General features: G+C 37.4%; 1 protein-coding gene across 3 annotated transcripts in view; it reads left to right on the plus strand.

The window, feature by feature from the left end:
* NFATC1 (nuclear factor of activated T cells 1) overlaps positions 1-20,766 on the plus strand; it is a 204,300-nt gene extending 183,534 nt beyond the window's left edge. For all 3 annotated transcript variants that reach the window (XM_020986909.2, XM_020986910.2, XM_078153554.1), the window contains exon 10: positions 18,825-20,766. In XM_020986909.2, coding sequence (XP_020842568.1) covers positions 18,825-18,874 — 50 coding nt within the window. In that variant the 3' untranslated portion in view covers positions 18,875-20,766. The remainder of the gene's footprint in view (positions 1-18,824) is intronic.
* Positions 20,767-21,058: the final 292 nt, after the last annotated feature.

Genomic DNA, 21,058 nt, shown 5'->3' on the forward strand with positions numbered 1-21,058 from the left:
ACTTTAGCATGACATATAAATTTTGTGTGTTTTCTTTCTTTCTCATTTCACTTTATTGTCAGGGTTAATCTTTAATTGGGGTTTTGAATAGAGCTCACTTAGCATATACTCACCCATGAATCCTTTCCATTTTCATTAAGAAATTTCAGGTGATTTCTTCTTACTTTTCCCCTTGGTTATTGTTTGAAATGACCTGCTCCATAGTGTGGACTGAGAAATAGTCTCTGAAATCCCTGGCAATTTGCTTCAACAAGACTGCTCATTTTGGAGTATCCCTGGTAATCACCAAGGGCACACTCTTATTACATAAAGTCAATTAGAGCGCATACGTGCACGTCCTGCTGATTTGATTTAGAACTAACTAAAGCTCTAGTAATGTGCAATTACAAGAAACTTAATGACCCCTTTATATCGAATGCAACGTCCATGGCACCTAATATACTGTGATGAATTGCTCATTATGTGTAATGTTAGAAAAGCTTCTATAAAGATGAATAATTGCATAATCAATATAGAAATTAAATCTTGAGGTTTTTTCCATTCTGAAATCAATAAGTCATAAAGATTATGGAACCTATCTTATTTGCCTATATTTGTCTAACTGCTCTTCTCCCTCTCTCTTTTGCCCCTCAATGTGTTATTTTCTAAGGGTAGCCCATCAGCTTGACTGATGTGCAAATTCTTCCTCATGCCTTCTCACAGAATTCCAGACCCAAGGTGTTTTCATATTCTGAATGAAGTTGTTCTAGGTTTTCCAGGTTTTTTGTTTTTGCTTCACTGTGAAAACCTGGAGTTGGCTATATTTTAGTTTAACCAATATAGTCATCTTTTGCCTAGGATTTGAAGGGAGCTAAGTCCTTCCAGATCTCAGATTCAAAAATTTTTTTTTTCTGATGGGTTGTATGTGTTCTGGTAGTTGAAATGAGAAAAAGAAGATACAAAATAAATGTTCTGTTATAGCCAATGCTTTCAGTCCCTTGGTAGTACCAAGATTCTCCCAATAAAAGGTCAACTTTCCCCAACTAGATCTCCAGTAACAGCCTGTTCATAAGAGAGTAGGCCTGGGTTTGTGATCAGGCCCTGGAGATCAGCATTGTTGGTCTTTCCCTTGAAAGAATGAGGAAGGCTATATGGTAGGTAATTTTTGCCACAAGCTCTGCCAGCACACAGTGCCCATGCTCTATGTATAGCTATGCTCCTACTTTGATGTTTCATGGTGGTGTGAAGTGATTCTGGGCTCCAAAAAACTACATCAATAGAGTAAAACATCTGATGGGTCTTATCAAGCTGGAAAGGCTTTAATTAGAGATTCAGCAAATGGGTATCTATTGTTCAAGAACCAGCCTAGCTAAGTTCAGAGAAGTTCATCACCAGACTATTGGTTGCTGGATGACTGATTATTTGGGGGGAGGCATAGGAACTGCCTCGGAAGGTGATGGGTAGTCCTTCCAATTTGTACTAGGGGAAGGTAAACTATGATGAATGCACAGAACTTTTGAAGTACCTAGCTATAATTAAAAATGGTGTAGTGTTTTGAATCACACCCTGTGTTAAAAGTATTTATTTTCTGAATATTCAATGCTTTATCCCACAACTCTGCCTATTGGATAGCTTTATCTAGTCATCAGAATAGCTATAGGCTAGACGTGGTTTGTTGGATTGAAAAAATGAAACAAATTGGGATAGGTTTGGGGAAAGGAAACTGAGATATTCCTTGAGATGTCATTAAGAATGAAAGAAAAAACTTTGTTCATCTGAGGTAACTTTTAACTTTCACGGAAGGTGAACAAAGAGTATAACTAAATGAGAGAGAGTTGTCATTCCAAATTTGGTTGATTCCTTTTCTTCTCTTTTGAATGGAAAAACCCTGCACTTATTATATTGCACACATATGCATGTATATACATACTTCCTTCCACTTGCAGTTAACACTTAGATTTTTCTACATAGGATAAATAATTCGGCCTGGAATTACATTGCTGTGAATAAGGAAGTCTGAGTTCTTATCCTAGTTTTGCTACTAACTGTTCATTTTGGAACATCCCTACTAATCACTGGGGAGCATACTGCTATTACATAAAGGCAATATGAGTGCACATAGGCATGTCCTGCTGATTTGATTTAAAACTAATTAAAATCCCAATTAAAAGAAACATAAGTACATATGTATGTATATTAATATACTTGTGTGTATAAACTTATAGATATCAAAATATATTAGGTGCCATAGACATTGTATTAGATGTAAAGGGACTACTAAGTTTCTTGCAATTGTATATAATATTGGAATTTTAGTATGTTGGAAACCCAGGTAGGAGTTAATCCCTCAATAAGAGATGTATTATCACATGTTATTCAAGGGCATGTTATTCAACTTTTCTGACCATGAATTTCATCTATGTGTTTTTGTTGTTGTTGTTGTCATTGTAGAGTCATTTTTCAGTCATATCCAACACTTCCTGACCCCATTTGGGGTTTTCTTGACAAAGATGCTAGGATGGTTTGCCATTTTCTTCTGCAGATCATTTTACAGATGGGAAAACGGATGCAAACAGGGTAAAATGACTTGCCTAGGGTCACACAGCTATTATGTATCTGAGGCTGGATTTGAATAACAGCACTCTATTCACTGCACCACATAGCTGCCCCTATCTACACAGTAAAGCTATTTTAATAGATGACCTCTAAGGTTCTATCTCCAAATTCAATGAATGAATGAATGGCTCAAATGCTAGTGCCATTCGTTCTTTTAAGCTATTGACATTTGATTAGATCATTATAAGAGGAGGGAAAAAGGGGAAAATTTCTGGTCCTTAGCCAATTCAATTGTATCTTCATTTGTTTTCCTTGGAAGGGCCATAGATCTAGAGCACCCAGAGTGAAGGAACTTAGACTTTCTGGAAATGCCAAAGAAGTCACCTGTGCTCATGAGAATAAAGTCATTGTTTCTACTTCTGTGCCTGTAATTAGTCATTTGTCCCTCTCTTGGACTCAAGAAGAATTACAGGGATGAGGGTTCCCTTGATACTAATGAAATTAAACATAGAGTTTGGTTAGACTTAAAATAGCATTTGAATGGATTAATAAATTAAAAAACAATTGAACAAAAACCAAAAATGATCTCTATTATATATATGTATACATATACATATTTAAATGTGTATGTGTGTATATATGTTCAAAGATGTATGATACATATACACATATATGTATGTATGTGTATATGTGTGTATATGTATATGTGTGTATATATATATATTTTTTTTCAAGGATCCTAGGAATGCTAGCTCTAATCTCAACTTTTACGCTTAGATGCTATCGTTTGCTGGCTTCAGTTCTTCTCTGTAAAATGGGAGTAGGAATGAGGGATTTAGTTCATTCACACAACTAGTTCTTGCATAATAATATCCAGAGAAATAAATGGCAAACCATTCCAATGTCTTTGCCAAGAAAACCCCAAATGTGGTCGGGAAGAGTCAGACATGACTGAAAAAACGACTGAACCAACAACAATGACAAAAAGATCGTGTTTACATAGCACTTTAGGATAAATAAGCCTGGGGAAGTGGGTTTTAAATCTATAAGGATTCCCATTGCAAAAGTGAGGACACTGAGGCTCAGAGAGATTAAATCACTCACTGGTGATCACACAGCTATAGTAAGCATCTGAGGTTGGATTCAAAGTCAGGCCTCTATGGATTCCAGATCTAGCATTTGTATGTTTTAAAAAACTTGGGAAGCACTTGATTAAAATGTCACTTTGAAAATGCTAAATACCCATAAAAATCAAATGTTCTTTGAGTTATCATTTTAATTTATTCCCCTCTACATCATGGCAACATTTTGTATCGGAATAATCAAATGAAGCCGACACACTCCCCAGTAGTGTTGCTTCATGCAGGCAAAGTAGACAAACCCATGCCTGCAGGCAGGTGTTTGCTGGTGATTGCTTCCGGCTGTTTTCTTACAGAAATGTCAGTGACAACCCATGCAAATTGTGGCCTTCCCCAAGCAGCCAGGTTGCAAGCTAAAACAGAGGATTAAAGTGTTGGGAAGATTGCTACTCTTCCCTGTGTCTGGGGATTAAAGTTTGTGAGCTGTGTGATTTCAGATGCCAAGGTAATAACAAAGCTTTCTAATGAATTTTCCTTATTAAGTTCCTCCCAACCCCGGTCTCCTTGTTTTCCTTTTCCTACCCTCCCAGGGAGCACCACACCCACTTAGGATCTGATTCTCCCAAAGGTACAAGCCCTTCTCCACCCACAGACCTTAGAACCTTTGGCTCTCAGAACTTCAAGCCTAATACAAGTTGTAGTTTTCAGAGGTATTTGAGTGTTCAAATGCAAGTGAGAGGTCTTTAATAGTGAATAAGAAGGCATGTCTTCATGCATCTCTAGAAGAATGGAAATTACTGTTAGTGATACTAAGAAGTACTAGTCCAGGGGCTCTTAAACTGGGGTGGAAGGACCACCAAGAGGTCCTGCAATAAATTTCAGGAGGTCCATGAACTTATATAGGAAAAAAATTACATCTTTATTTTCACTAACTTTTCATTGAAATTTAGCATTTCCTTCAATTATGAATGTAGGCAGCACTATATATGGCTCCAGACTGTTAAAGGGATCCATGTCACAAAAAGTTATATTATGTATACACATATGTATATATACACATGTATTTTACCTGTTATGTCATACATAGAGATAACATGTTTGCATATTATATGTGTATATTTGTATGAATGTTATATCTATCAGGGTTAGGATTAATATAAATATGTTATGCATGTGTTTGTATATATATGTATATATCTTGAGCTTTTGTTAAGCAACTACTATATGCCAGGCAGTTTAAACTCCTTGAACATGAACTTTTTTCCCCTACCTTTATTTCCCCAATGCTTAACACAATTTCTGGCACAAAGGAAGAGCTTGATAAATGCTTGTTTACTGATTGGAGACACAAAGCCAAAATGAAAAGTCCATGTACCCAAAGAGCTTATGTTCTAACACACATACACAATACATGTATATACACATGTATACATGTACATATATACACACATATACATATATACACACATGTATATACAGAATACACATACAAAATAAATCAGCTGCTAGTGATCTAGCAGCTGATATATAGCCAACCTATAATCATGTCATCCACAATATATAAATAAATATAATCTGTATGTATATATCATATATATATATGTATATGTATAAATATAGTAAATACAGATGAAGATGATGATGACATTCAGTTGTTTCAGGTGTGTCCAACTCTTCATGACCTCATTCGGGGTTTTCTTGGCAAGGATACTGGAGTGGTTTGCCATTTCCTTCTCTACCTCATTTTATAGATGAGGAAACTGAGACAAACAGGGTTAAGTAACTTACCCAGTGTCACACAGCTGGTAAACATCTGAGGCCAGATTTGAACTCACAAAGATGAGTCTTCCTGACTCCAGGTCCAGTATTCTATCTACTGTATCTACCTAGCTGCCCTCTATATATACATAAAGATTATATTTATTTATATATCATGGGTGACATCTAAGGTCTTCTAGTCCTCAAACCCATGAAGACATATGACAGTCATACTTTATTTCCTTAAACATCATGTATCATACATCTAAATATGCATATCTATGTATATATATATATATATATATATATATATATATATATATATGTGTGTGTGTGTGTATGTATATACGAATGTGTGTGTGTGTGAGGTAATTACTTCTGAAGGGCTAAAGACTGCTTCTCTCAAGGGTCTGTAGAGCACCATTTTAAAACTCAGGAAACAACTGGGTATACTTTCATATGTGTGCTCACATGCATGTACGTTAGGATTTAAAACAAATAGCTTTGGACACTGTTATGACTTACTTTGGTTCATGGACAAGTCAGGGAGAATGATTTCTAATGAGAACTAGACTTTGCCACTTACTTGTATGTATGGTACTTAAAGAAACAAGACCTAGCTATGTCATGTGTCTTTATGGATTCGAGGACTGGAAGATCTTAGGTATCATCCTTTCCAAAGCCCACTCATTTTACAGACAGGAGAAACTGAGACCCACAGAGCTTAAGGGACTTGCCAAGGTCTTACAGGTGGTAAGGGACAGAGGTGGGATTCAAACTAAGTCTTCTGACTCCAAATCCTGTACTTTTTTCCTTGTACCATATTATACCTTGTCCAACCTTTAGAGTGGAGTAACAACTTTTTAATGTTGCCTTGCTTTAGACTGTGGATAAATCAAATTTTTTAAAGCTTATTTTGTCAAGGACAATGATGGATCATGTTTGGGTAGTGGAAAGAGCCCTGGAATAGGGGGTAGGGATGGAAGCCAAAGCTCTGAGCACAGCTTTGACACTAATTAGCTATGTCAAGACACTTGTAATATGAGGGGTTTAGACTAGATGATCTCTAAAGTCCCTGAGCTCCAGAATTGGGGGGGGAGGAGGGTGAATCAATTCCTTTACTCTCTGGTTGTGTGACATGGTTTAGCAGAGCCTAGCACAGTCCTGGACACCTAGTAGATGGTCAAAATAATACTTAATAATTGACTTCCTGACTCCTTGATGACAAGTGCTAGGCTAGTGCCATTCTGCTAAAATTAGCTAGACAAACTTCTCTCCTCACCCTACCCCCAGAGATGGATGTTTTGAGTCACTGATTTAAATTTTAAGGCATGGGACTCCAACTGTCTTTACCTTTCCTAGGTGATCCGTACAGGCAGGTTTCTTAATTCCTTTCTTTTCCAGGTGTCCTTAATGCTATGATTCAGCAACCCTAAAAAGAGTTTAGCATCGTGGTACTATAGAAATCGTTGGAGGCTTAATTTAGAAGCTAACAACAACAACAATAGCAATAACTCATATGTATAGAGTACTTTAAAGTTTACAAATCACTTTCCATACAGTATCTCACAGAGCATATGTCCATCAGCATTCTCTGTGCTCTTGTTCAGATCATTTTAGTGAAAGTGATTTTCCTGTGCACTTTTAAAATTTTGTGGGTGAGTCAGGAAGGGATTTCAAATTTTAAAGACTTTTTTTTTTTGGTGATTAACAATAGACACTCAAGAAAGTATCTGCTAATTAACTGATTGGTTGGTTTGATTCATCAGTCAGACGAGGAGGAATGGATTCGTATTGGTGAGAATAAAATCCTCCTATTTTACCAATGTGAAAAGATGGAAAACATAACCCTGCTTGTCACATGTGATTTGAGGGGGTCAAGGATCCAATTTACCCGGGGAATTGGGCATCCTGGGATAGGCCCTCCCACAGTGTGCTGTTGTCATACCATTTGGGAAGAGATCTTCAGTGTCATCCTTTTCCCCATTAACTGTCCAAAACGTTTCTAACGACGTGATTTTTGCATTATTTGGAATTGTCAGGCTAAATAAGGAAATGGACGCTGAAGGTAGGAAAATTATTCTGTCTCAGTGGCTGATACTCCTGTATAACAATACTATTCATCAGTGCCAAAAATGCAGATGGGAGGATCATGTTTTATTAAAAATCTGATACTTGTTGTCACTCAGTTGCTCCACTGTCCTGCTCTCTTTCCAAAAATAGAAGGCCCAACGACTGTGGCTTATTGTGATTAAAAAGATAAAAATAAGTAGGTTTCCAATAGATCCGGGACACTCAAGGTAATACAAGATCTGATTTTCTAATGAAACTTGTGAAAGTGCATTTTCCATTGCTTCATAAAACTATTTTTTTTTCCGATATGTACTGAGCTCCTGTTTCATGTGTGAACTTTGTGTTTTCAGAAGACCAGTGCCGTTCATGTTCTCAGGACCAAATGGTCCTTCCTTTTTAACAAGAGCATTTCAAATCTCCAGCACCTACCATGGTGCCTTCTACATGTATAAGAGGTACTTGATAAATATTTGCTGAATGAATGAATGAAGGAGTGAATGAAAGAAATGAAACTGTTTTTGCTGTATAATATTGTGACTGATATTATCTAGTGCATATTTCAAGTTGAGCTGTAAATCGTGGGGAGAATGTTTAAGGTAAGCTTCCTATAAGGGTGAGAAAAATTCACCTCTTTTTTTGAAGGGAGGGAAAGAGGGACCCTAGCAGATATCTTTGTATTAAAAATTGAATGTATGCTTAGAACAAAGAAAAAACATTTTTCTTCTATTTATTTCTTTCTCATTTACAATTTTGAATTCCTCATAAAGATATATCAATAAGCTTACTGTACTTTTACAGTAATCTCTTAAATAAGGTCCTGGTTAATCTAAATATATAACCTCAAATGGAAACATTCAAAGCCATGTAGTCAACAATATGTTGGGGAAAGGGGAACCGGATATTCAAGAAATGGAAAAGGTAAATTTGTCAAAATATAGATCACATCTTATGACGCAAATATATTTGTGGTGAAAAATGTATCTTTAACAAAATGATTTTTAGCTACCATCCACTGTACCCTTTATTCCAAGAATGATGATATACAATAACATTCCAATTCAGCAAAAATAATTTGAACACTGCCTTAGATTCATTGTAATGGAATTTTACTTATAATGATAATTGAAAAATAAAATAAAATACAGACTTCTGATTTTTACTTGTGTGTGCATGTCTCTCTCCCTCTCTCTCTGTTTATATGTATGTATGTGTGTATGTATGTGTCTCTATATATACAAACTCACATACATATGTACACATACATGCATACATGTATATATGTATTGTGTTTACATATATCTTACATATACATATACACACATATGTGTATATGTGTATGTATATATGTATATGTATCTATGTGTGTATCTATGTGTGTGTATGTGTGTGTGTTATATATATGTGTGTATGTGTGTGTATATATATATATATATATATAATATATATATAATAGACATAGAACTAGGCCAAACCCTTCATTTTAGTGCTGAGGAAATTGAGAGATAGAGAAGACTAGACCAAGGTCACACAGGTAGAAACCAGAGCCAGGAATCAAACCCAAATCCTTTGTCTCTAAATCTAACATTCTTTCCCCATACACCATGTCACCTGGTCACCTAATTGTTCCCTTCCTTTGAGTTATAGCACTGACTTACCTGGAGGTCAGCTTTTTTGAAAAGACAAAGTAAATCTGTTTATAATTATATTTTAGTTGCAGAAAAGAAGAAAAATGACTCTCCTCTGATGCACTCTTCTAAAAATTTTTTTTTTTTCCTTATTCAATGACAGGTTTTCTGTACACAATATGTATTTTTCTTATTGAAAAGAAAATGGAGTAAACATTTTTAAATTTTCTTTTGTGCCTATATTTCTTTTTGCGCAGTATTTAAATACACCACAGACATTGCCAGAACAAAATTCTTCAGGATGTGACATAAAACTCCCCAGTGTTTGGAATCTCTGCCACAATAGAGTGGCATAAAGTAAGAACCTTCAGGTTTGGAGCCCTAATGTGGCATAATTAGAAAATGTGCTGTTTGCCTTTTAGTGCTTTTATTTAAAAAACAAAGCACTGGAATATGCTAGAATATAAAACCAAATGTTGGAAAGCCAGGAGTGGCAGTGGAGGGGTGGGGGTAGGAGGGGATGGAGTTGGAGAAGGAGATGTAGAAACGCTTGCCATTTTAACTCATCTGCAAAATGAAAGGATTGGATATGAAGATCAATCTCAAAGACATTCATTAACTCTGCTATTACAGGATCCTAGGATTTAGAGCCAGAAGAACTCTAGTAGAGGCCCATAATTATACAGAACAGGAAACTGAGACAAATGATGCTTTACAGTTTTTGTTTTCCTATGCTTTAAAAAATAATATTTTTGTAATGCTCTTTAACTTGCTATCACTTTCTAATGCTTCTTCACCCCCCAAAACTTTCCCTTGTAACAAAACCCTAGTTTCTTCATGTGTGTGAAGTTGGGGAGTTGGACTAAATTATCTCTAGGTCTCTTTGACTTCTGGATGACCTATGAAAACCTTTGACTATACAGTGTGACTAGATTAATACTTCTGAATCAGATGCCTTATTCTGTTGCTTAGAAGCCCCTAGTTTCCATTTTCCCTGTAAGTCTGCATCCCTGGCCAAGATTAGCTGTCAGAAAAGGTTCTAGCTAATGCTTTTTATTATACTTTTGACACTCACATTATGTATATATGTTTTTTCATTGATTACGGATTGGGAATGGAGAGTGTGTGTGTGTGTGTGTGTGTGTGTGTGTGTGTGTGTGTGTGTGTGTGTGTGTGTGTGTGTGTGTTTGGAAAAGGTAGTTTTGCTCTGAGTATGAAGCAGGCTGAATCATGTTCCTTTCTTACACAAAAGCAACTCCTACTTACTCTCATGTAAGCTGCCTCCAATTAAACCTGGACTGAATGCACAACTTGTGCACACAGCTGCGTGTGTAACAACATAAGCACCGATCCACCTGAACTCAACTAACTTGTCATTTACTAATTGGTCAACAAACATTTGTTAAGCATATACTATGTGCTTAGGCTCTGTTCTAAGCTCTAGGGATACAAAGAATGGCAGGAACAGTCCCTGCCTTAAGGGAGCTTACAGTCTAATGGGACAGCTTACATTCTAAAGCCACACATTTAATGCTGTCAGGAAACATCCACAGGAAGTCCAGGCTACTTTTAAAAAATGTCTTTTGACCAAAATTAACAGACAACCATATCTAAACCTGCATCATCCCTTCCACTGAACACATTTTTTTTTTTTGACTTGTGTTTTCTCCTCCACTAGTCATGCTGGTACATGAATCTCAATCTTTTTTTTAAAGCAAAATTGTCAGAACATTCAAGTTTTTTGATAGCCTGAATGTTCCCTCTATGCTTTACAGCTGTGCTGTGTGTTTCTTTTTTTAAAGGTGGAAAGATCTCAAACCCCTCTTTGTCAGTCAACACTTTGTGCTGACACTGTCCCTGTAAGCATCTTCCTGACACATATTCACCACTGAAAGTTGTAGAACTGCCTGAGCACATACATGCACATATTAGGCAGGGAAATTGTGCATGTCACAGCACTCAGGGTTCACCTCTCCTTGCTTGTAGCCCTTGAGATTTCAATATAATCTAGAAAAGGTAGGCATTCTCTAAATTCATCAGTTAATGCCAACTTCTTGCCTTTTGCCTTTGGAACTCTGGATCTAGCCAGGTCAGGTTTCCCAAAGTGAGATTCCAGGATGTCTAGGGTCACCTAGCTTTATTCTCCCATCTTAGAACTTGATTCGTTTTAGCCTTCATTTAAGGAGGATTTAGGTGATGTGGCAGGGAGGTAAATAGAAGATAAAATTGATTTAGTGTTATACAGGGTTGCTGTGTTCTCCATAAGCATTCAGTCTGGTTTCTGCTTATAACTCAGAAAGTATATTCTATAAAAGTATGTATTTAATGCTATGGTTTCTTCCATTCTTAGTGGTTACTGTTTCTTACACCTTTTAAATTTTTTATAGTAGTTAACATAACATCCTGTTTCTTATTTATGTTTGAGAGATATAATTTAATCTAAGTTGGGTGTTTTTTCTATGGTAATTCTTTCCTATCTCAATTGAAGTTAATAGTCCATAGTATTTCTCCTTTAACATAAAAGCATACACTACCATCTTATTGACTTACAGTTGGAAGTGGAACAGTTGATGATAAAGGTTTACTTGAAACTGGAAAGATAAGCTATATACAATAGAAAGCACAATAAACTGGGTCCAGAAATCCTAACAGGATGATATTTCACATGTCATTTGCTCCATGAATAGTACCAAAGATATTGCTTTGGAATCTCACTTTTAAATGCAGATCAAATGCATTGGAAAAAAACATGGCATGGGAAGTCCATGTCACAGAATCATAGTGCTAGAGCTGGGATGTAGCCACAGAATTAGTGTTGACTTTTTGGTCTAACTTTCTCATTTTACAGTGGATGAAACAAGGCCTGAAGGGGGTTAAGTGACTTGGCCAAGGCCACACGCAGTCCTCACACTCTGGAGCCAGTATTCTTTCTGTTGTAGCATGCTACCTCTGGGTGAGAAGCATTCCTTCAGAAATATTACTGTCCCTTCCTCCCTGCTCCCCCGCCCCAAACTTCTTGATATAAGACAATTACAATTGCCTTAGTGCACTGGAGATTTCTGGATGAAACAACCTAATTGGGAAGCACTGAATTCTAACAGAGCCGAAGGACTAGTGTTTCCCACCTGTATCACCTTCAGACAATCTATTTCACCTCTGTGGGACTCAGTTTGCTTGTCTATAAGATAAGGGCTTTGGACTTGATGATCTCTTTCCAGTTCTCGATCTATGATTCTTTAGCTGAAAAAAAAAAGCTGGCTTTGTGTGGGAACAGCTGACCTACCTTGTCAGCAGTTCTCTGGCATCTTTATCTGTAGTGATATCTTTGACGAGCTCACAACTCATTTCACTATTTTTAAAGCAAGAGAAATGCTGACATTTCTTGTGTGTGTGTGTGTGTGTGTGTGTGTGTGCGTGTGTAAAATGGAAAATAAATGATCAGTGCGTGGGTTTGTGTGGTTTCTTTGGTTGTTTGTCCTTTTTCTTTTCCTCTTTCTCTCTCTCTCTCTCTCTCTCTCTCTCTCTCTCTCTCTCTCTCTCTCTCTCTTTACCTCTCTTATTTTAAGCCTTATAAAGGAATCTCCTATAAATGCACCAAGCTTGTGCAGGTGGATTGGCTGGACGGAGCAGGAGGATAACATTTTTTTTTTAAGGAAAGAAAGAATTGGTATGTGCAATAGGAAAGGAATGTAACAATAAATATAATCCTACAACTCTTTTTAGTTTCACTCCAGAGACGCCAAACTCTCAATGTTGTCTTGAATGACCTATAGGTAAAAATAGCAAGGACCAGGGAGACAAAAAAACTTCTGGAGGCTGAATGTGAGGAGGTGATGGATGTGATTAGGGACAGAAGGATGAGGAAGCACTAAATGCCATGTGTAGGAGTAATCAGTGTTATTCACATATCTCTTTCATAACACCATCTATTGATATGTCATTATTTACTGTTAAAGAGACCAGTTCGGGCTAAGCTTTACAACTTTTTTTATTAGCCTTGTAAAAAGAAAAATCAAAACACTTAATATTTCTAATCCAGTATAGTGACTGTACTTGCCAGTGGACTGTCTTTAAACTAGGGGTTCTTAACCTTTGTTTGTGTCCCTGGACCCTTTGGCAGTCTGGTGGACCCCTTCTTGGAATCAAGTTTTTAAATGCATAAAATAAAGGACATAAGATCTCAAAGGAAAGAAATTACACTGGAATATGGTCCTCAATTTTTTTAAACAAGTTCATGGTCCCCAGATTAAGAACCCTTCCTTTAAAGATACTTAGAACAGCAAGTACTAATGAGACTGATGGTAGTATGATATAGTAGATAGAACATTCGAGCAGGAGGCAGATGGCTTGGGTTCTAGACCTGATTTTCACTTACTAGCTGGGGAGCCACTTACCATCCTGAACTCAGTTTCATCATCTAGGAAGAGTAATCATTACTAGGAAGAGTAATACCTGCAATGTTGATTTCATCGAGCTACTGTAAAGATCTCATGAGAGGTAAATGAAATCATTTTGAAAAAGGTAAAGGGGAGAAAGCATAGTATAGAGGGATAGACTTGGAATCAGGAAAATCTGGGTTTGAATCTTGCCCTTGGCAACTATGAGCTATGTGACCATGGGCAGTTGACCACTCTGAGCCTCAGTTTCCACGTCTGTATGAGGAGGATAATAATTCTTACACTACCTACCTCACAGGGCTGTTATAAAGCTCAAGTGATATAATGCACATAAAGTACTGTGCAAAGCATAATATAAATGTCAGCTGTTATTACTTCCAAACAAAGGCTTTGTAAATGTTAATAAATAAATAATACAGCCATACCTTAGTTGTATAAATAAAATGGGAGCCATTAAATCATTTTCCATAACCAAGAATTTAGAGAAATAGGAGAGCCTTTGTGGAAAAGGTAAGTACTGAGAGAGACATTAGTCAGCAAAATATTTCTAATGAATATTGAACTCTAAAGCTGCCTTTGGATTTCTGTATAGTGATAAGAAAAAGACAGCAGAGTAAAAATCCACAAGATGAATTATGGATATTTCATTAAAACACAGGGTTATAATAGGACCTTTTCAAAATGGCCATCAATTTGAAGGAAAAGCAGTCAATTTAAAATAAAAATTCTGTGGAAGGAGAGAGAGATGGTTAGTTCATGAACAACTAGTTGGTAGGCTTGGACAGCACCTTTTTCTGCATGGCTAAAAGCTCTATGTATAGTGAAGGAAAAAAAAAAGAAACATTTAAAAAAATCTACCTGGTAAGTACAAATATATAGCAAAGAGAGGTAAATTAAGAAAGGTAGGATTCTGCTTTTTTTCCCCCAAAACTATTAAAAGAAATAACCAAAATGCCTCATAAAGTACACATCTTCATAGGTTGAGAAATCATACATATGTGTATGGACTCTGTGTGCCTGTAATGTCCCAGTTTAAAGTGGGAATTCAAACCACCCCACACAGTGACCTTAGTTTTTAGAAAGAAAAAAAAGTTTCCATTGCAAGGGTATTTTAGAGAAAAGTTAAATATAAGGAAAAAAGATCCTCCTTATTAAATTAAATTGTGGTATAACAGCTCACCACATCCTGTTGCAGTGGCATCTGATGTTAAGCAAAGGAAAGGTTCCTCTTTCAGGCTTCTGACAGGTACAGAGGGTCACATGTTACCTGCAATTCTCAGTACTATGTATTTTTATTTTGTGTCAGTGGAAAGGCTGAATAATAAGGTGGAAAGTATCAGTAGATAGTAGGCATTGTGGGAAACTGTAGGTGTCATCTACAAAAGCAACCATATCAAAAAAGAGAAAACCACCTCCTCCCCCACCACCCACCACCCTCCTTTCCCCTTCTCCCCCCGAAGACACAACAAAACTAAATAAGAACACCCAGTGGCAATTACATGCATGGAAGCTGAACGGTCCTCTAACAGAAGGGTAATTAATCCATACCAGCTTTCAGAGCAAGCATTCAGAATTATGGGAACCGTGGGCTTTCCTCTCAGTTTAGCAGTGATCTCATCCCTCAGTTGTCTGTTTCTGTCTTTATTCCGTCTGTGAAAGGTGTTCATGATCATACTTTCCTTCTGAGGATGTTAGTAGGCTTATCACTCCATCATCAATCAATCAGTCACCATGCACTTATTAAGGCTTATGGTTCTGGAGAAGATCAGAGGCTTGCTGAGGCCATGCTCATCAAATGTGTTTGGCACTCAGTTTGTAGTGACTGATGCCAGCTCCAGATGTGCCCCTTGATCTCATGAAGTAAATTAGAAATAACGGTAAAAAGAATCGAGGACAAACATATCTTGTGGGTCTTCTGTGGTACTGTTGCTCAAACAGGTTGGCCATGTCCAGGCTGGAATTTTGAATCCAGATTGTGATGGTGAGGAGTTAAGCAGTTCTGGGCAGAAGTGGCTTTTGACCTCATTCCATCAGTATTGAAAGGCTTTGGAAACCATATGCCATCCTTCTTCCAAGGAGCCCTTGCCTTCCTAGGATTCTCAGTGGGAATACTACTGGACAGAGATGGATGGCGAAAAAATGGGTTCAGTCCCTAGTCTTAGAGGATCCCACACTGAGGCATGTCACAGTACCTGGTTCAGAGAGGACCTAGACTGCACAGTGACATGCTGAATGATTTTTCCCCGCTCACACCCACTTAAGGGTATTCCCTTCTAGCGTCAGGTGCTTCAGTGGGCAGCAAGGGGAAGCCCACTTCTGATGGTTCTTCCCCTTTCATCTTTTCAAGCAGATGTTATTCCCGCTCCCCACTCCCCACAGTATGTACATCACTGCTTAGTTAGTTAACAAGACTAAACTTTTGGCATCTGATCTGCCAACTGCTTTCTTTCCATCTCCCATGTCATTCACTACAGCATGCCTCTCTCTTCTTTCAACCTCTGATCTTACTAGAATAAGGTTTCAATTTGAAATTAAATTGTCCTAAATCATGAAAGGGAAAGATGGCACAGATTCCTAGAGTGAAAGAATTGGAAGAGACCTCAAAAGTTTGTTCTGGCACTTTCAGACAAGATTTGGATCCTGAAGCCATCCCAAACAAGTGAAAATTTCGTTAAAAGAATTTTCATTGAAAGTCACTTTATGGATTGATAGGATTTCCCAGGGGTTCTTAACACTTTCATAGATACAGGCTTATTTATGATAAGGTAATTTCCCTACCTGTAGTTCTAATTCTTCTTTTCTCACTAACTATGTTCCCCATCATCAAAAACCTAGCTTTTCTGCTGATAAAGAATAGACCTTTGCCAAATGCAGCAAATACGTGGGTATTGATACAGAGAAATCCTAGTTACATTGTATTATTGCACCTCATCTCCCTGCCCCAAACAGATAAAGCTTTTGTTTACTGAGAAAATACCCCAGATGTGAACTCCAGGGATTTGGGAGTCGAACCCCAGAAATGGCAGTCTTTGGCCATATAAATTACTCATCAAACATAAACAGGACACATTTATATGTAAATAGAAGCAAGACAGAGGAAGAAAAATGAAGTAACATTTCAAAAATGATCTCAAATTGTATTTTTAGCGTTTATTACATTCCTGAATCGTGTAGCAGACTACTAAAAAGAAGAATTTGGTGAACATAATCAGAGGTGGTTAGTTAGTTAAGAGAATGATTATGCAGGGGATAGTTTTCAAGTAAATACATGCAGACATGTGTTGCACAGAAGAAGAGGTGAGGTGGATTGCTTTTATTTTTGCTTTCACATGGATGCATTGAAGTTGAACACTAAGCTGTGAGTTCTTTAGCCTTTTCATCAGAGTATGAGAAGTGGCCCAGAGTGAAGGTTGCTGGCCTGAATCTTTTCTAGTGGATTGTACTCTGAAGAAATTATCTTCACGTCATCCTTGGAGAACTTGTGGTTTCATTCACCTATTTCCATCTGCATTTCTTTGTCACCTTTAGTATTTCTGGAAGTAACTAGGTCTCTAAGATGTCCCTAGGATAGATCTGGTGGTTAGGCAGAATGAACAAATCAATGAATAAGTGATTCTTAAAGAGGAGCTCTGGTGGCTAGAGATTGGGACCCACAAGCCTTGATCTGTTCACTGACTTGTTGTGTTTCAGATCCCTAGTCTATGAAACAGAGATCTGCTGTTCTTAACAAAGTAGATTGCTACTCGAATACATTCTTCAAAACAAGAGTTTGCTCATAGTAAGCATTTAGGGTAGGCAAGTAGCTAAGAAGGTTGGCTTCATTGATTCTTATCAGCTTGTAAATGAATCAGTGGAGTTCAGCTCTATTTCTAGGAGGAATTCAGAACTACAAAATGGTGCCAGCTAACTGCCACAGACGCACTTGATACAATTCCTGACTCTCCTGGACACATATTATTATTGTTATTCTTTCACAAGTGGCAGGGAGTTGAAAGGGATAGGGAGGGAGTATTGGGGGTGGTGGTGATGAAGTATTCAGCAACTAATTGCTTCAGGAAGTTGACTTTAGACAGCCCAGGGCCTCTGCAGAAAACACATGAGGTTTATCTGGACTGCCGTGTGCTCCAGCCCATGGGCAAAGGGAAATTTGGGCAGTTCCATGACGTACACAAAGGCTCCCCACCTCCAAATAATGTTAGGAAAATGAGAAGCAATGACAGTGGCAGTGATGGCATTTTCCCTATCTTAGAGCAAATCGCCTGACTGTGGTGGTAACTGGAGGTGGGGTGGAAAGAGAGGGGATGTTGTGCAGTTCACTGGAGCTGGCCTTTGCCAGGTTCAGTCATTTCCTGTCCATCTGCCAAAAATCACAAGCTGATAAATGGACATCATTTGAGTGTGGGAAACTGTGCAGCTTGACAATCTACAGGGAAATAAGAGAATGAAAGAAGAGGCGGGAGTAAGGAAAGCCGCTTAGTGTCAGTGTGACCATCACACTGCCTGGTGCTGAGAAAGAGATGAATGTTTTCTTTTTCTTCAAATGCTGACAAGATGACTCTTTGGCTCCTTTTAACCTCAGTCTTCAGGAACAAGGAAAGGGGCACAACGCGCCTGGCCTACGTGATATGACATGTAAAGAAGATGAGAGAGCCCTTGTTTATAAATACAATTAATGGGCTGACAGAGCTAGCAAAGAAGTTGAAAGTTTGAAACTTACACACACACGTGCCATCACCATGCTTTATGAAACCTCTATATTACACAGTGGAAAATCAACACGTGTGTTCCTGTCCTGGAGAAGTAGCATTTCATCTTCCAAGCGTCAAGCTTAGCACCCGGCACCTCTACTTTGTACGTGCCATTGTATTGTCAAAAGGTCCAATTAATAACTGAGTTATGGACTATTCAATTTCATAAACATTATATACTTACTCCTGATTGGACACTCTGTTAGGTGCTGGGGGATAGAAAGGCAAAAGTTGAGAACATCTCTAACCCCGAAAAGAGACTTACATTCTACAGGGGCAAAGGGAATTGATCGGTGGAGGGTTATGGGGGAGGATTGGGAAAACTAGATAAGCTTAAGGGCTCCAGTTCTAGGATAAGTATCCATTTCTAACTTTAATCTGCTGAGCTGAATCTCCAACAAGTTGAATGTTTTGCATGTTCTGGCTAAACAGAGTAAATGGACTTTAAGAAGTCAGAAACGTGTTGTTTTCATTAACTCTGTGACATACATTTCACACCCTGAGCATATTTCAAAAGTATGGGAGATGTGTTCCTTTGGCATTTCAATCTATATTAGTTGTTAACCACTTCATCTTAATAATTCTTCTCCATTTTTTTTTCTCTTGTAGTAAATGAAATAATAAGAAACGACCTCTCCAGCACCAACGTCCATGCATAGCTTGCTTTGCAATATTGGAACTAGTTCAGAAGCCGCATGGTTTCTCTGCAGCTGGCAGGTCAGCTTCTGTATCAAGAGACTTTTAACTGAATGAACTGAATTCATTACCTGGTACCACTTGGATCTTCCGACTTTACTGAAGCTGGGAGCTGAAGATTTCTATCATGTGTTAAAAAAAAAGTCATCAGAAAAAAATATTCTGGAGAAAAACAAAGTCATCTCAAGAAAAAAGGGGGAGGATACATGTGGAGGAAAAAACTGTGTGGTGACACCTTTTATGGGAGGAAATGGGGATACAAGAGAATGATAGGTTGGACCCAGGCTTAATCTTTTCGGCACGGCTGGAATTCGATACTGGAAGTGCCTTATTTTACCAGATCATGGCATCAGAGCATCTTAGTAGGCTTTGAATTTGCTGCCATATGAGTATTTGTAGGAGTAAAAACTATCAAAGATTTCACTCTTATGCTTAATCCTTTTCTAAATCAAAAGAATACTGCCCGTGAAGGGTGGTGGGGGGAGAGCCTATGAAGTTTCCTGAATGTACTTCAGACTTTTCCTCTGCTGTAATTGATGATTTCTTGCCTTATTCAGTGCATTTCAGAATCCTTCCAGTTTGTCATCTCAACTCTTTTATCATAGCCTTTTTTTTCCTGTGCTAGTAAACCATAGGATTGTTAATCATAGCATGCTAAGATTTTTTATTTTAATCTAGCTTCAAACATAGCACAAGTCAGTTAAATAGCACAAAATAGATTGACAGACAAAACATTTGTATCTATCTATTACATGATAGATCTTGCATTTGCATGTACATACATCTATAGGACATATATTTATGTATAACAAATAATCGAGTTGGTGATTGTCAGCCTTCAGCCCAGCAAGGGCAACACGTTTAGCAATAATCAGTATCCATTTTAAGAAATGCATTTCAGAGTCCAGATATGACTTTTCAACTAAGTCTGTAAGGGGCCATCAGCCCACCAACAGATATGCATTTTTCTTGCCTCATGCAGTTAAACAAGCACTTTAGAAAGCCAGGAAAGATGCATACCAAGAACATGTTCTTTACCAAACGGCAAAAGATGAAAATAAGTGTAAATACCATTACAAAAGAGTGTAAAATATTTGTTCAATTATAAGATTATTATTCCACAGAAGCCTTATAACTCTCTGCTTCATGAAAGAAAGATATTACCAAAAAACAATGTTTTAATATGCAGCACTGTATAGGATATTTTCAAATTAGTTCATGTTAATGGTGCACCTAATAGGTTAGCTTAGCCTTTATTATTACTGCATTTTGTACAATGAACAGCTTATTTCACATTATTACTAGCAGTGACCTATTACTTCATATAACTCCAAAAAGAAAAAAGAAAAAAAAAAAGCATGGCTTAATTAACGAATGTTTAACCTTAATATTGTGCCTTAGGAATCGATGCCCCCTTATGGAACATGCCTGTATTACACCCTCAGGTGGAGGTTGTAAATTACTACTTAAATGTAGTGTCATCAAGTGGAAGAACTTTCTTGCAGACCTTTTCACATATTCTTCTGTATAATTATGTCTTACTTTTCTTAAAAAAAATGGAGAACCCAAAAGCCATATTTGTAACATTTGCACATAACTGTGAAGAGCTGAGAATAGAATATGGCTGTTTGTACATATTGGGCAGTTACTGCACCTGCTAGCAAGCTATATTATTCCTTAACTGTTTATTCCCAGTTATTTACCTAGTACTTAGCATCATAAGAGTTGCATGAAACATGTTCTGTAGACTGCCATTTTAAAGTGAAAACTTGGATAGTTGTGTAAGCTATCTTTGTAGTTAGAAATTAGATCAAAATAAAGCAATCTATTATATATATTATTATTTTTTGCTGGACATCAGTCTAAGAGTGGTTCATTTTCTCTTGAAAAATTCTACTTTTTTTCCTTCTAGAATCCTGGAAAGAAGCTATATATCTATTTCAGAAGTCCTTTCAAAAACCCCATAGTTGTTTGCAACCTACTGCAATCTGCTAATATGATCATTTTAATATGGACTTGAATGGCCTTTGCCAAAGGATTCGTTGCCTTTCTCTTCTCTCTATGTTGAGAAGAAATTGCTGCCAAGGACAGAAATGTATGTATGATACAGTTCTCAGATGTGATCCACTGGGGGCTTCAGAAACATT

The sequence above is a fragment of the Phascolarctos cinereus genome, unplaced genomic scaffold (genome assembly GCF_003287225.1).
Source record: "Phascolarctos cinereus isolate Bilbo 61053 unplaced genomic scaffold, phaCin_HiC Scaffold_4;HRSCAF=312, whole genome shotgun sequence".
NCBI classification, from domain to species: domain Eukaryota; kingdom Metazoa; phylum Chordata; class Mammalia; order Diprotodontia; family Phascolarctidae; genus Phascolarctos; species Phascolarctos cinereus.